The 16,694-nt window shown below is 45.2% G+C and overlaps 1 protein-coding gene across 2 annotated transcripts; it reads left to right on the forward strand.

Moving 5' to 3' along the window:
* Nucleotides 1–3,738: 3,738 nt before the first annotated feature.
* On the forward strand, nt 3,739–15,920 carry NCALD (neurocalcin delta; the record flags this gene model as incomplete). Of its 2 annotated transcripts, XM_082326834.1 has the most annotated exons (4): nt 3,739–4,116; nt 11,060–11,165; nt 11,461–11,580; nt 15,802–15,920. In XM_082326834.1, 3 exons carry the CDS (start codon nt 3,739–3,741, stop codon nt 11,556–11,558), a joined length of 582 nt encoding a protein of 193 aa, XP_082182960.1. In that variant the 3' UTR covers nt 11,559–11,580; nt 15,802–15,920. The 2 variants fall into 2 exon arrangements, with proteins under 2 accessions (XP_082182960.1, XP_082182959.1); XM_082326833.1 differs by lacking the exon at nt 15,802–15,920 and having other exon boundaries at nt 11,461–11,600.
* Between the last annotated feature and the right edge of the window lie 774 nt (nt 15,921–16,694).

A 16,694-nucleotide genomic window follows, 5' to 3' on the forward strand; every position in this document is an offset into this window, starting at 1 on the left:
TCTATAACAGCATTGATGTCCTGTCTGCACACAATATACTGCACTGCAGGGAAAGTCAGTTGCTGTGGTGCCAGTCACCACTTCACTTATTTATTCTCTTAGATGCTGAATTGTCACAGCCTGTTGTCTGTCAAAAAGCTTTGTCCTCAATCTCGTCTTAAAAACTCCGCACCTAGACCTGATTAGAGCAAGCTCAAAGTATTTACTTTATGGAGCAACGCCTATGACATTTCCTACAATAATCAGTGAACAGAGATTCTTTCCATAGCAACCACACAGCAGTGATGCTTTCCTTTCCGATCTTCTGTAGTTGTTGGCTGAAATGGTATCAACCCTTCAAGCCACAAACACATCACAACCTTTTACCAAACAATATTGCCTCCAGAATTAAGACCTTAATATTTTTGTATGTCACGTTGTTCCATATAGGAAGTCATTCATATATATTATGTCTAACACCATTGTATCAAAGGAAGGAAATGTAGAAATGCAATTAAACATAATCATTAAACACTTTTAATTGGTCTTTGTTTTGCATACCTGCAACATCCATTTCTCAGTGTTGTCAATATTTTACTTTGCCACTGCGATTGCCGTTCACTATTTACTTGCTCTATTTTTAGCATTTAATCATTTATTAGAAATTTGAAAGATCTACAGAGGTCATAAAGTGTGAAAAAATGCCTAAAATCAGAGCCAATTTTATTTAATTCTGTGCGTTTATTGCTGTCATTGTTAGCTGACATTCTCCTAGCTCGCTGTACTCTACCCATAATCTAATCTATCCTGAAGAGGCAGGCAGCAGTGTATGAAGTGATTATAAGGATCTTCAAGTGTCTTCAAGGATTTTCTGTACTTGGACTGCAAAAGCATTTTGATCTGTTGTTGATAGAACAGGCACGATAAATCCCATCGTTACGGTTCCAGAACACCACCTATTAATGAGGAACAATCTGGAGGGCAAAGAACATGATACAAATTCACCACAAGTGGACTCAGAAATAATCCTACCAGTTTTGACTGCGGTGCCTGGCATCACAAGGGCTGTGGATTTCAGCCCCTTACTGCAAGTCACATATGGTTAGCTCTCCCTCTGTGCCTGGAGAACACAGATTTTTCTGATTGTGATGTTTTGCTCCTACCAATGCAACACAGCGCGTTCTGCTATTCTGTATTTTTTATTATGTGGTAAAAATATGTTGCACATGCAGCCATGTTCAGCTATGAAGGCATAATTTTTTGGACTGAAACACATTCTTATTAGCTACCTCTTGAAGGTCACTGCCTGCATGTTACCTCACTATTTTATTTTTCAAAAGACTCTGGACTGGAAGTGTGCAAGCTGAGTTTTGCATTTTCAAATGCTTGAGGTATTAAAAAGCAGCAAGAGATTATATGGCTAATGCCAGCTCACTCCTACCGCAGCTGGCTTGCACATTACTCAGAGACCTTCCCTTTCTACTCTGATGGTCTGAAAAGTGTGCAGCCCCTGGGGCTGCAGAATAGCCGACCGGGGGTGTGGGTAGCTGCTACCTGCTTTGGGGATTTTACTGGTTTGTTTTTTATTAAACTGGTGCGGCTCTAAAGTAAGCCTGGCCACTTCACTTGTCCAGTTGCTTTTCCATCCTGCTGACAGCCCCTGCTCGTGTTGTTTTGCCTGACGTAAACCCGTCTGGCTGCTCTAATGTAATCCGTTCACTCAGCTAATTCCCAGGTTGTTTATTATGGACCCCGTCCAACACCCACTGAAGGCAACGCAACCTTCAGCTGCCTCGGCAGCTGTTGGACTGGGCCTATAAAACAGGGACTTTTTTTCTATTTTCAGGGTATTAAGAGCTTGGATTACTTAAAAACTGTACAGTATGTTTTGATCAGGATGAAAGGAGGAAAGGCAATAGAAAAAATTACCTTTGAGGTGGCGTCTTCCACTTTCCAAGTGTTTTGGAGACACTTTGGAGGAAAAGACATCTTTTGGATCAAGGTAGCAACCCAGGCCCCTGAAATGGTCAGGAGGTGGAGAGGTTCCCATCGGGCAGGACTCCTCACCCCTTTCAGCCTCCTCTCTGTGAACAGGGGAGCCTATTCTCCACCAGCTGTGTAGGCAAGGAGTTTAGACTAGACATCTAGTTGCCAGACAGCCATCAGTGGATCCTGTGGAGACACAGATAGATCTAGAATGGGTCCCACCATTTTACCCTTGAGAAAGAAAGCTTTTTGGTCATTCTGGTCCAAGAATACAGGAGATTAAGGTGTCAGTCCTCTAGCTGCCTTGAGGAGTTCAAATTCACTGTGGGGAGAAGGGAAGATTTTCACCACAGGAAACAATTAGCATCAACCCAGGGGAGCCTCAATTTCTTCTTCCCAGTGCCAAATAGAAGACACAGTAGATTAGCTTCAAATGGTGGTACATTTCTCAATAGCTGCTTCTGACATGTAACAATACTGTATTATTCTTAATTTTTTAAAAGTATTACCTTGATCTAGAAAGACTTTTTCTTGAATGCTCATTAGCCACTCCAGACATGGTTCATAAATCATCTTTGTGGCCCAGAGACTCCGTTCTGACAGCAGCGTGGGAGTCCTGTATAAATTATTTTGCAATTCTACTTAAGTTATCCATACATCAGATTTTAGTTGTGACTGTCATTCGCATGACAAATTCTCAGGCAGGTTTCTGTCGATAGAGGATAGCTTCCCACAATTCAGGTATAATGCTAAGCTTCCAGTAAAACTGATGATGTTGCTGTTTGGAGCCAACACACTCAGGCTCCAAAACTTAAAACCCAAAGGGCATCAGTCGTTAGTAAATCTGCTGCACAATGTGATATGTAGCAACTTGCCTTAAATAAAATATAATTAAGGTGATTAAACAGAAGCTGTATCCAATAATATTTCTTAATGGTTAATTTAAGGGAAACAAATTTCCAATTTTGTTGTCTGAGTGCTTTTTTTTCTCCTCCTTTTTTTTTTAAAAGAGGTTTTTTTCAAAGAGCTGTGACCACCCAGATTATGATTACTTAGTAATAGATCCAGTTTCTGGCTACAAGGAGAATTAAAAAACACAGTAATAGTTTGGAGTGGGGGAATCCACCATTGATAAAATCTTTTCAGATTTTATCTGCATTCTGAACTAAAATGGGAATTGGTCCACGCCAAACAAGAGAGGCAACTTCTGGGTTGCTCTGTTTGATTCTGGCTATAAAGATATATCTGGAAAGGCTTTGGAGCTCCTGGTTTCAGCGTACACTGCCAATGCACCTTGATCCCATTTTTGAACACAGCCCTGTGTAGCAACCTGGTTTCCACCAGAGGTACAAAAAAATGTACCGCATTCAGGTCAGGTCCTTGGGACAGTTGGGTGGCTGGGATGGAGGGTGTGCTGCAACACACAGCTACCGGTCAGCTACACCTTGCAACATCCATTGCTTGCCTCATGATTTCAAAGGCAAAGTAGGATGGCAGTAAATTCAGGATAGTTACAGTTCTCCAGACTGTGAAAAGACAATGTAATCAACATGCAGATTAGGCTTGTTAATTTTTTCAGAGTATACTTGTAGTAGTGCACACTGCCCAAAGTTTCAGTTGATTCCCGGGAGTGACCTATCATCAGAACACTCAAAATCCAGCACACTGTCCTTCTACAGCCCCCAAGCTAATAGTTATTAAGTAATAATAATAGTAATAGTAATAATTCATATGTGTTTGTTTTTCCTCTGCAGTTAATATTTTGACACCAATATGGGAAAGCAAAACAGCAAACTACGCCCTGAAGTCATGCAAGATTTACTAGAAAGTACAGACTTTACAGAACATGAGATCCAGGAGTGGTACAAAGGCTTCTTGAGAGACTGTCCAAGTGGACATTTATCTATGGAGGAGTTTAAAAAAATATATGGGAACTTTTTCCCTTATGGGGACGCTTCTAAGTTTGCGGAACATGTATTCCGCACTTTTGACGCCAATGGAGATGGAACAATAGATTTCAGAGAATTCATCATAGCCTTGAGTGTAACGTCAAGAGGTAAACTGGAGCAAAAGCTGAAGTGGGCATTCAGCATGTATGACCTCGACGGGAACGGCTACATCAGTAAGTCAGAGATGCTGGAAATCGTGCAGGTATGTGCTGCTCAGAGGCACCCCTTGGCCTCCCTCCTTCCAAGCAAATTGTGAAGCAATGTTGCAATGAGACACTGAATTAAAAACTCTGGCAGCATTTGAGGGTTTATGTTCTTGGTTCTCTGTATAACTGTTTGAATACAAAATGTTATTTCATTTGGCAAAGAGCGTGTCACAATTCAAACTGCAGCATTTGATATCCATTGCAAATTCTTCCTGAGCAACACGCTGCGTGGGAAGTTCTCCTTTGGGAGTTCTGTTGGGCAGAAGCACAGCAGCTAACTTCCTGATAAATGTGATTCTGTCCTCTGGGAAATCACTGTCAATTGATTACAATTAATTACAGTTGGACCAAGTAGGTATCTTAGATCAACCAGGTAGTGTACTTTTAAGGAAGGCAGGCTCCCTCCACAGTAAGAAACAAATCTACTTTGAAATCACGTTGTTATGGAGAACCAGCTCACATATTTTAAAAGATGTCTGTCTGCCTAATTCCAGCAAGGTCGCATACTTAATATCATACTAGCTGTCTTCATATGAAGTTGCCAGTATAGATAAACCTTGTCTGGGTAGACGCTGATTCCATACGCAGCTACTTTGGATGCATTTTCTTGTGGTGTTAGTAGGAGTCCCACCTCACTCGGGCTTCCTCTAACATGTTTTCACCCTTGAGGCACATCACTCTACGAAAGCTTTGAAACATTTTTGATATGGTAGTATATTTACACAGCTTGAGCCTGTATAATACAGCACTGTTTAAAAAAAAAAAAAAAAAAAAAAAAAGCCTGTTATCAAGATCTTTTCTTTCCCTGGAAATTTTGAAATGCTGTGTACTATTCAGATTTATATTTGTGCTGGAAATCAAGGGAAAGGAATGCAGACAAATTACAGGCTGTGATGGCAAACTGCATGTACGGAGTCTGCCTCAGCCTAACGCGTGGTGCCCTTGTCTTTCTACCAGGGCTCTTCTCATGTCCTCCGAGCAGTAACGAACACCAGAACTTGCACTGCTTCAGCAAGACCAGATAGAAAGCCCAGCTGCAAACGTAGGGTGTTTGTGGTGTTTTTCATTTGTTCTGTTTTGTGTTCCTGAGTCTGAGTTAAAGAGCAGGATTGCATTCAGACGCGGAGACCTCCCTGTCTCCGTGCCATGACAAACCCCATGGAATATTTGCATTAGAAGATACTCTGTTCCTTACACATCTTCCTCTCCCCCGGGTAGGGCAAACAGGCCATCATTTATTGTTTTCCTAGCTGTATTTCTCCTCATGAGAAAACAAAGAGAATCCCAAAAGAACTAACGAAGTACAAAGCCAACCCGAGCCAGTGCCTGCCCCTCAGGAGGAGGAGACGCCCCAGGGACCACAGGACCCCTTGCCTCTGTCCAGTAGCCCGGGAAGGCCTCAGTGCCGAACGGCAGCACAACCCCCCCAGACCAAAAGATTCACAAACATGGAGAACAATGACACAAATATGTTCATGTCAAATTTAATGAAAACATCAGTGGCTGGATTCTCTGTAGTGATCCAAGCAAGGACCAGCAAAACCAGCAGCTTTTTCCAGTCACCCCAGATCTGCTCACCAGCCTGATTAGAGGCAGAAATGCTCTGCCTCCCCTTCACAGTTGTGTTGGTACCAAATTGTGGCATTTTGTCCTTTATCACCACGACGCTATCATCAAATGAAACTGCAGCTTAGGGATCAGTGTAGGGCGACATTTTGTCAATTTGTACATCCAACCCAGAGCAACACTTTGACTGCATACAGCCCTCAGCCTGGCACTCCAGCCCTCCCACTGCACTTCTTGGGAGGTTTGGCTCTCTCCTCCTTTCAGATCGCACCTGAAACTCAACTGAGTGACGCTTTCTTTCATTTACTCTCACCCCACATTTTGAGGGACCACACAAAAATCGATTATGGAAGTAAACAGCCTAACAAGCCTGAGCGACAGTCATTTCTGCACCATAGCCCATCAGTGGTTTTACAGTCGGGAAAGCTGCCCTTTCTGTGATGGAGCTTCCCACGAGGCAATGTGTTTGTAGATCTCACCCTGTTCTCTTCTTCCAGGTTTTTATGGTCATAGTGATCTCCCTGTATTGCACTGGTCACCTGTAGCTCTGCTCGGGGGAGCAGGATTTGTTGCATAGTCTCTGCAAGCGTGTTCGGCTGATGTGTGAAACTGAAGCAGATGAGCACGTTTTCTTGCTTTATTGAGAGGTTCCTTTGATGTAGAGTGATTAGACTTACAAAAAAACAGCTCACAACTATCACTTTCATTTACAAAAGATGATTATTTTTTAATATGGAAAGACAGGATTCTGTAGCAAATGTCTTCCTGGGGGCCCTCAGCTGTCACAATCTTTCTGATAGCGAAAAACAGAACTCTGTTATATCTCTGATATATGTCTCAGAGGAACCTATTACAAGTCCCTTACCTAGCATATATTTGCATACTGATATAGCAGGATTTATTAGGTTTTCATCAGGATTTTTGCATGAGACAATACATCAAAATGAACACTAAAAGAAACACCATCAACCTAAAAGTCTTAGTTTCACAGAAAAATACCCTGTTACTGTGGGATTACTGTATCTTAAATAACATAGGGGCAAGGCATGCTTTTCTTCTTTTTCAGTCTGCTTCTCTTTGTGCTTTGAAAATCCTCTCTCTGTAGTGATTTTCGCTGTTATGCTGACGGTTACTTGCATTTCCTTTCTCATGCTCTGGCCTAATCTAACACCACTGCAGGCAAGGCGGGCATTGCGCTCTTGCTCAGCATTGCAAGAAGGTGCTTGCGGTGACGGTGGTAGAAGCAGCAGCGCTGGAACAGCAGAGCTACTGGTTAAGATGGCTCATGTCCCACAGAGGCCCTAGTAACTAGCCAGCTGCCAAGGAGATGAATGGGAATGGTCCATAACAGCTTTTTGAAGCCTGTTTTCTCTGCAAAGCAACGGGCTGGAGGGCAAAGCACCTGCATTCCTTTAAGCTCCGTTTACCATAGTGCTGTTAACCACATACACATAGCCTATCGCAGGCTCACCACGCCTGCCCAAGAGCTTTCCCTAGACAAGCCTTCAAAAAGCCCTGCTTAGTGACAGACATGAGCCATCCTCATGGAGCTCGTGCACAGTTTGGAGGATCACAGAACTTGAACTTGGAGGATCACAGAACTTGAAGGAATTCAGTGGTGGGCTGATGATTGCAGAGCCTAATGGAAGGTCCAAGGGATACTGCTACACCTACCAGGCGCAGCACATCTGCAGAGTACTGTGGGAAGATGCTTCATAGCCTGCCCTCTTGACACACCTCGCCACAGATCCTCTCAGATTTTCCTGCTCTAGAAATACTTTTCATGTCTCCCATATATTTACCTATAATCTAAAAAGCCCAGTCCACTCAAAAATAGCTGCAAACCAGCTAGAAGATTTGTGTTTGTTCCCCTTGCTGAAATGGGATATATTTGGTGAGCCTCTCTTAAAATAAGAGTTCAAATAAGAGATGGAAACCTTGTTCTAAGGGTACATTTTTTCACCGTATGGAGTCATAAGGCATCTTAAGAATACTGAGCTGAGAGACAAGAATAACACTTTCAGTTTAATACAAACAGAGCACACACATTTCACTTGCTGGGCTAGCTTACAAATAAGCCAGGAAGAAACAGAAGCTGATAAGGGAAGAAGCAGAAGCTGATATGGCTCTCAGTAAAGACGGCGTCAAAAGTCCTCATGAGATTGAGAGGAAAGCAATTTTTTCAGGTCAATTACTCACTTCATGAGACTTTTAGCTGTCAAAATTTATTTCAACAGAGTAAAAAGTATTGACTGAAAATTTGCGCTGTCATTGCTGCCATCACCGTCAGGAGCTCTTTGATACTTTGCCAAGTACAGCAGGGAAGTGCAGCCCCAACCAAGGTTTCTGGCCCGAGTGCAGCCAGAGACTGGGAGCAAAACCTGTGCAAATGGGCAAAGGGGTGAGATTTGCCCTAAATCACCCATCACCGCTCATCCACATGCAGGTGGAAAATCAAAGGGGAGACCTCAGGAGGGAACCGGCCAGTTCAGATGAAGCTGGGGCCTGTGCTCCCTCCAGTGATGCACACAGGGCTCTGGAGGCACAAGTTCTTGGTGGCACTCAGGGGTGCCAGGGAGCTGTAAGGAGCCCTCCTGACAGAAGTCCACCTGAGAAAGCTGCCCTGACCCAGGTGGCTGCTGGTAGATAACCACCTCCAAACCTTCTCCTGCTGAAGGCCACCGACAGCTTTCAGCCCAAGCGCTGCGAGGCCGAGGAGTCGTACTCCATGTGGAGTGGAGCCCCTGCAGCCTTTCGGTCCCAGGTTACGGGCCAGGGTTAGCACAGCCCAGCTCCACGTAATTATCGCATGAAACCGGCTTCCTTTGAAAGCTTGCTCTTTCAAACATGCAATAAAGAGCTCTGTGTAGCAGCGCTGAATTAATATGGGACAAGTCTCAAGATTCTTAATCAGCTTTAGCTGGCTTTTACTTTGGGAAATCTTCCCACTGAACTTCTGAGTAAGGACATAAGAATTTGTCCAGAGTAACCATTTTCAGCATGAAAGGAACGCTTACTATGTTATTCCCATCTGGCTTTCCTAGAATATCTCATCTGTTATTCCCTTCACATGCCTCTGTGAAAAGGACCCTGTAGGATGAAGTCATCTTGAAGTGCCTTTTTTTTTGTCCTAAAAATCTGCATATTCTTACTATGGTTACTTTGATCAGAGTAAACACGCCTGCACTCCCGGTCCGGGGCATTCCTCCCACACTTTCAATACAGATTCTCTGCTTTGCCGTCCTCTCACCCAGAGTGAGGGAATGACCCCTCCACCTCTCTTCCTACCCCAGACAAAAGCCAGACAGCTTAAGATGCTTAAACAGTGGCAGATTTATAAGCCTCATCTCTGCTCTGACCTCTGAGAGTCTTGCATGCTGATGAGGATGAGGAAGGTGTAAATTCTTACTGTCCACCCTCTCCTCTCCTTTTTTTTCTCCCCCTATTCCCTCTTTCCCCCAGCTCCCTCATCCCTATATTCATGTGCTTGCATGTTCATCCCTTCTTATGTTCTCCTGGTTATCAGATGATCATGTTTGTGTGGACAGCATCCCTGCCTGTACTGAGGCTCTGCCCAATACTCTGGCACCCAAATTCATTTGGGAGCCTTTGGGCATTCCTGCAGTGCAAATCATGGTGACGATGATGATGATTAAAAGGGTACCCACCACTTTTCCAATCAGCCAGCAGCTGTTCATGTTGAAATGTTCTCCTCTGTTCCCCTGCCAGGGTCCATAGCCAGCATTACAGACTTACCGGAGGGCAGACGGGGAAATCCACGGCCACGGTGTTGGTGACATAACTGAGGGAGCAGATGTTTGACTGCACAGGGCATAAGCGATGGCTAATTAATTAAACAGAAAAATGCCTTTCTCAGGGTGTAACTCTTTAAGTTATTTGAAGTCCAGGAGATGTGAAAGGTGAGCTGCCAACAGAGGAGAAGTCAGCAAGATGGCCGAGGAAGTGGGTGCTCCCTAGTCTGAGTGTAAAATGTCTGTGCTGCTTAGCGGCATCCTCCAGCTGGTGAATCTGTGCTGTCACGTTCCTGGAGCCATCCCCTGGGGACCCTGGGCCAGAGGATGGGAGCGTGCTAGGCAGAGTGCCTTCATGAATGGGAAAAGGGGAAAGAGGAGATGCAGTGAGCGATCTTGGGCTTGCGCCAAGGACCCCCCCTCCCAGAGCAGGAGGAAGCAGAGAACAAATAGCTAAAGCAATCATGTCTGCACTAAGTTATCAACTGACCGCTGCGGACACTGTGTTGTGGAGGAAACAAGAATTTGAATCTGTGGAAGAAAGCAATCCACACCTACAGACCAGGGCTGCAGGGCAAAGTGACTGCCCAGTGCAGTGCCCATCAGCCAGAGGCCAACGAGCTGCCACCGGGAGCAGAAGGAGCTGGTCAGACCAGGGCAACGCTGCCTCGGGCTGGGATGTGCTGCCTCTCCAAATGGGAGGCCGGGAGGCTCCCCTGCGGCCATCGCCCTGCAGCCCTCTGGCTGCTGCTGTTCTCCCAGCTCTGCAAAGATATCTAACACACAAAACACTTGTTTACTGGTACTGCATGCTTGCATTTGCAGGCAACGTTTGGATAAGCAGTTCAGAGACAACTACTCATCCTTATTTTAAAACTACCATTACCTCTCTTTTAGGTGTGGCTAATACCATATGTGACTAGTGGATCTGTCTGTGCAGAGAATAGCTATGGGTGGCACCAATGCCGTGTGGGACCAGAACATCTGCTCTCTGTGGAACAAATTGTGAATGGGGTTTTTTAGCTGTGTATGTGCACCAGTCCCCAAGGAAAAGGCCACCTCCTTGCTGGTCAGGTCTTCATTATCTGTGAGACACGGCAAATGCAGGGAGCGAGTGACTGCCCTCCCTGCGGGAAGGATGCTGACCAAGGCGGGAGAGAAAGAAGATGCGGGGGGAGCAAAGGCGGGATGAGGGGACAGGGGTGGTGAGGACGGAGACTGGGTGGCTGAAGCACGGAGACACACCACAGCGTGGGACAAGACCTTGGTGGTCTTACCATTCCCCCAGGCACAGGGAGCTGCCAGTGCCTAATGTGCTGTACAAGTGATCGATTCATCCAAAGACTGTTTTAATAAGGAAAAAATGTAACCTCGGTCCAAACCCAGATTGTGTTCGACCGTGACTAAATAAGGAAACACAGTATTTCATAAATGAGTGTCCCACTGAAGAGGGCGGCTGCATGTACTGGTGCCACCCAACTCCCTTCAGAATCCAGAAAGCAGGTCCCAGACGATGTTCCCGGGATATTTTCTGCCTATTTCTGTCACCAGGCGATAACCATACCTCTGCATTAAGATAATGTATTTCTTACCAGCTCTTTGCTCCTGTCATATCACACAGGCAATCTATAAGATGGTTTCTTCTGTAATGAAGATGCCGGAAGATGAGTCAACACCAGAGAAGAGGACAGAGAAGATCTTCCGCCAGATGGACACCAACCGTGATGGTAGGCACCCTCCAGATGCTGGGGCGGCCGCCTCTGCCCCCGTGCTGGGTGGCTAGGGTGTCCTGCCCACACAGGACGATCCCTCAAACCCACCACTCCTCCTTCAGCCGCCCAGGCAAAGCGACCACCATCCACAGCCAGCGGGGTGCCGGCAGGCAGGGCTTTGCCTTGTGGGATCACTTTTCCAGGGATTTTCCATGGGGTCCCCCAGCTGCCTTCCACCATGCTTGTCCAGAGGCTTGGCTGGTGTTCTGCGACCCACCACGTGCTCTAAGCAAACGTGTTTCTTTTCTAGGAAAGCTCTCTCTGGAAGAGTTCATCCGAGGCGCCAAGAGCGATCCATCCATAGTCCGTCTCCTGCAGTGTGACCCCAGCAGCGCCGGGCAGTTCTGAACCCATTCTTTGGATGAATTATGTATCTGCTTTTTTTTTTTTCCTTGCCAAACAACATTCATGGTAGTGTTGCCTCTGTATGGCCAATTATGCCTTCTTTTGTGGCATCTTATAGCTTCTTTTGTTGTGGATTAATTATAAGAATGCTGAATTGCTCTTAACAATGTGTCCAGAGCACGAGCAGTACTGTTTTAAACAGATATTGTGGTGTTATCATTGTTTTAAAGATTTCATTTTGTTTTTTGTTTTAATGTGTCTGTTTTGGAAAGTACGCATTGAGAAGGAGGAAACCAGCAACAAAACCCTTGGCAGCAAGACACACTGACAGATTTTTAGATTGCTGCTTTAGTAGCTGAGTATTCACCTGCAGGACCTGAAAGTGTAGTAGAGGTTGAACCAAAGGGGTTGCGATGGGTGGGGTAGGATTCACCTGGAACCTCCTCTCCTGTCCAGGAGGCACCAGTTAAGGTCAAAGACAGGATCGAGAAGAAGTACAAAAGTGCAAAGTGGGTGCAGGGTGTGTCGTCCGCACCCCTGCTCCTACGCCTCATTGTTTCAATGCTGTGAACATTTTCCAGGTTGTGAAGGAGACGGGGAAAAAACTAAGATGGACAGTTTTTCCTAGGTTTACAGTGTTTGATTTCACATGGCTTTATCTGAAAATTCAGCAATTTGCAATCCTGATCCCCAAATCCACAACTGACGATACCTCTTGCTGTTTGGGATCAGCAAAGGCAGACACAGATACGGAAAACTGGGTCTTGACAATGAATTTAAGGGAGATACACATGTTGAATGTGAAATTTTCAGGTTAGTAATAAAGCAGTTTCTACTAAGGAGAGTGGGCATTCATGTGAGGAACTCACGGGCACGCAGCTCCAGCTGAGGCACGTCTGCTGTTCTGAATGCTCTTGCGTAGTGTGAAGGTTTGAGGGTGTTTTTGTCTCTCTCCACGTAGCTAACAGAGTTTCTGGGCCTGCCCTTAGGGGGAGGCTGTCATCAAAACTTGTTTTAAACATAAAATTGTAGCATTTATATTTCACTTATTTTAGTAAAGTTCGAAAAATCTGTACTGAAATGAGGAAATGGTACGCTTTATGGTATATTTATATATATAAAAATTAAAACAAAAAAAAGATCAGCTCTTGAGAGAAATGTTGAATGTTTATCTTTTCGCCTAGATGCAGGAGTTCTGAAATTTGCTGCTGCAAAACTTTATCCTTTGGTCAAAGTTGCTGTATGCAAAGCTAGTACACATACGTGGGATTTCTTAGGGACTTTACAAGCGCTGCCGCAACGGAAAAGCTTTAGTGACAGGAGGCATTATGCTGACTAAATTGGCATTAATCTGTCATTAGCTAAAGTCTGCTCTGTGATCCTGTTGCAGAGGGTACCCATGTAGGCAGTGCGCAGCGTTGGGAATTCGTGAGCTCGTTAGAGTAACCTTTGCCTGACAGGCAAGGTTGGCGTTTTGTCAAGTGACCTTGTAGACGCTAATCCCCAGTAGCCTTAATTTAAAATAAACTAAGTAAAATAAGTCTGCTTTGCAGATGATGATTAGCTAAGGACTAATTAGAAGTCATGAACAAGCAGCCGAGTATGAAAAATTTTTTGTTGAACACTAGCTAGCATGTACAATAACTGAGCGAAAAAATCCTAGACTTAATTTTTCCACACCATTTGCTTTGCCAGGTGTGAAGTGCAGAGCATATTAAAATAAAATAAAAATAAATGGAAAATAACATCGCTAATCAGTTGTACTAAAATTATTATGAGTGGCTAATTACACTTGATAAATATCTTCAGGCACACACCTTTGTCTCAAATCATCACAGAAATCCAGTTGATGATATATTCCCATTATATTAATCAAAATATCAAGCAGAAGTGTGTGGGAAAATGAGAAAGCAAAAGAGGCCCAGCCACGGACACAAACAGATTTCAATGCCTAGCACTTTTAGCTGTTACAAGCATCACTGGCAAATTTTGCACCAGTTCTTCCAGCTGATGGAAATGTTCCCTATCTCTTTCTCCCTAACCTTAGCTAGGGATCTGACCCTTCAAAGGAGATCTTTGCCTGCCTTCTTCAAGGTAATTTTCTGCTTTACCTGGAGAGGTTCTGGCCCTCTCTCCTGTATCCATCACCTCATGCAAAGCCATGTTCCCTCCTGAGCGCTCTGAGGGTTGTTTTTCGGCAGGACAAGCCTGGCCAGGCTGCTGGGGATTGCTGCAGGAAGGTCAGTGGACGTGCACTCATCAACACCCCCCCGTCAGAGGGGAACGACCAGCCCCGCTGCCCCAGCCGCTGCCGGGGGGCTCCGTCACCACCACTGCCCGGGCAGGACTGGGTGACGCTAGAGGAACCCTGCTGAACCTCTAACCTCCCGGCTCAGGGCAGGCACCCAGACCCAAAGCGGCCCAGACCTACAGAAGCTGGCATTTACTGAAGGTGAACCTGGATACCTTCTACAGTTCCATCTTCATAATATTGTGACAGCAGTTGCATGTGACTGAAACTTTTAAAACATTGCCTTTTATTTAAGCAGCTGCATACCATCTCTTTTTAGTTTTGTAAGATATTTCTGGCCCAGAACCTAATCTCTCAGTTTGTTTTTGCTCAGTAGTTTTGGGGCTTTGGGGCCAGGCTTGTTTCACGTGTTAATACTGTACAACACGTGTTTGAAAACAGAACCTGATAGGATCCCAGGCCAGCAGAGATTTAATTCTTCCCACAGCTCACAAAATCTGGAAGAGTAAGAATTAACCTACAGCTGCAGAGGACGTAGCTGGAGATAAGACTATTGTATAAACATTTACAGAGTGAACTAAGGTTATTCTTTTACCTGACTAGCACTGATGATTGTTATTGTTTTAAATTATTAACTATCCCTTTCTTTCTCTGCCTCTGCATGTACTTTAAAAGTGATCCGTAGCTGGAGTTGTGATAGGAGCATCCGCAGACCTCAGATCAGCAGGACAGCAGTGGTGTGCTGTGCCTCAGATTGGAATTTTCTGCTTTGCTGCCATTCGCATTTGCCATCATAACTACCTTCATGAACCTTTTGAAGACAAAATGACCTATCCTGTATAACATAGCACAGCAAGTCAGACACTTTCAAGCTATCAATTAGCAATATTTCCATACAGGAAGGGTGGCAGACAGCATATACTACTTCACATCACCTCTTAATTTTGTAGATGCATTCTCCAGTATTAGTTGCATGTGAAAGAGGTAACCTTCACTCACGTGTTGTCCAAATGAATTAACGAGTAAATCCTGCATGTAAACTGAATCCGTGGAAAATGCCAGTCCCATTTATCCGACATTCCCAGTCAGCTTGTCAAACTCTAGGCCAGAAGACGTGAAGTGAGGACTATGGCTTGTGTGATCTGCAGCAGCCTGTCTTTGGTTTAGGGTGCTTTGGGAAGGGAAAAGGGAACACAACCCTTGTACAACCAGCATGCATGTGTTTTTGTGAGCACTTACAGTTTGAGAGGGACTGAAGAAAGATCAATGTTTCAACATTATTTGAAGCCCTGTGAGTTCACAGCAGTGGATGTTCCTGAGGTACACGGAGCTATGCTGTTCCTCTTGCTGTTCTTAGGAGCTTGTAGGCTTTTCATCTTATTATTGAAGCATTTTGTCCTTTGTTGTTCTCTGTTATAAAGCATGACCTCCACATTTTCTAGACACTGATGCTTAAAACAGTAAGCCTGAAGTGTGTAACTTCTGTAGCTGGATGAGGTCTATGTGCTGAAGTTATTGCACACCAGCACAAGAAATGGTCACACATGAGCAAGTCCCCATGGTTTAATAACTGTCCCTGGGGGCTGAGGCCCAGGACTTTACAGCGTGTGCTCTCTTCACTGATGGCAAATGTGCAGTAATGCGGCTTAGCTTAATTTTCTTTCGCTGTAGACCAGGCTAAGTCACATTACTTTGCATTTGCTGCAGGCTGCAAGCGCATGCATGGGCAGAAACCTCGGCTCAGCTGACTCATGGAAACTTGGTGAACTGTGGTAACTTGATGTTGAGCCCTAATCCGCAGACTAAGCTGAGATGAGAAAGTAGCCATGGCTGTACGTCTCTCAGTGAGAGACATGTGAACCGGGGAACACGGTGACAACTGGCAGGTCCCTGGGGACACGTGGCAGTAGGGAGGGAATCTCCTGCCTCAGAACGAATGCCCTCAGCTCAGCTGTCTCCCTTCTTTTAAAACTCTCTCTTTTTTTTTTTTTTTAGCAACGCTGGTGAAGATGCAACATGATAGCAATATAGCACGGTCAGGATAAAGGAGGCATCCTTCAAAAGAGTTGCCTTTTGAAGCCTAGCGTACAAGCGCCAAGGGAAACAAGCGGAGGGGAGGGCTGGACAAGACCTCCTGAACACCCGCTGCGCCAGCACCTCCTTCTGTCTTTCTCATGGTGCTCCCTCGCTTTCCTGGCGAGGTGGTCCTTGGGCTCGGGAGTTAGGTGTCAGGTAACTGGTGCAAGACCAGTGGAGAAGAATATTTCACCTGCCCTTTGCACAAGCATGTGGATGCATTCTTTGCTCTGTGTCTTACTGGGTGGGATCTCACGGAGGAGTCAAAGTGGGGGAAGTCGGTTTCCTTGGTATCGTGGGCAGGACTTGTGCTTAGAAATGCAGAGAAACTTGGCAAGCGTCAGACAGCCGAGCAACGCTCAGAGCTGCATGTGGAGTTTTCCATTGACTGTGCAGTAGGCAGATAAGATACAAAGCAGTGATATGTCAGACTCGTGGTGTGATGTGCTCTGAGATAGGGCTAGACCAGAAATGGCACCTTCTAGCTGAGCAGCTCTGTCTGTTGCGTATTCAGTTAGAGAGGCTGACAAAATACACTTTTAAATACCTTCAGCAGCTGCAGGAGTAGAATAACTCTGCTCTTTCTTGCGTATAAGCAGCAGAGCTGTTCGCCGTGCCCCAGTTAGGAGTCGAACAAACAGCTCCCAGGAGGAGCATAAGGCATTTCCTAAGTGAAACTGAGGGCAAAACGCTGCCTGCAGGAGCTTTCTTCCCTGCCGCGGTAGACAAGAAGGGAAAGCTCCGTTTGACTCCCAAAGCCCAGGTGCCATTTTGCAGGCTGGGCAAGGTGAGAAGAACAGCTGCGTTTTAAG

The sequence above is a fragment of the Platalea leucorodia genome (assembly GCF_965183815.1).
Source record: "Platalea leucorodia genome assembly, chromosome: 1".
Classification (NCBI taxonomy): Eukaryota; Metazoa; Chordata; class Aves; order Pelecaniformes; family Threskiornithidae; genus Platalea; species Platalea leucorodia.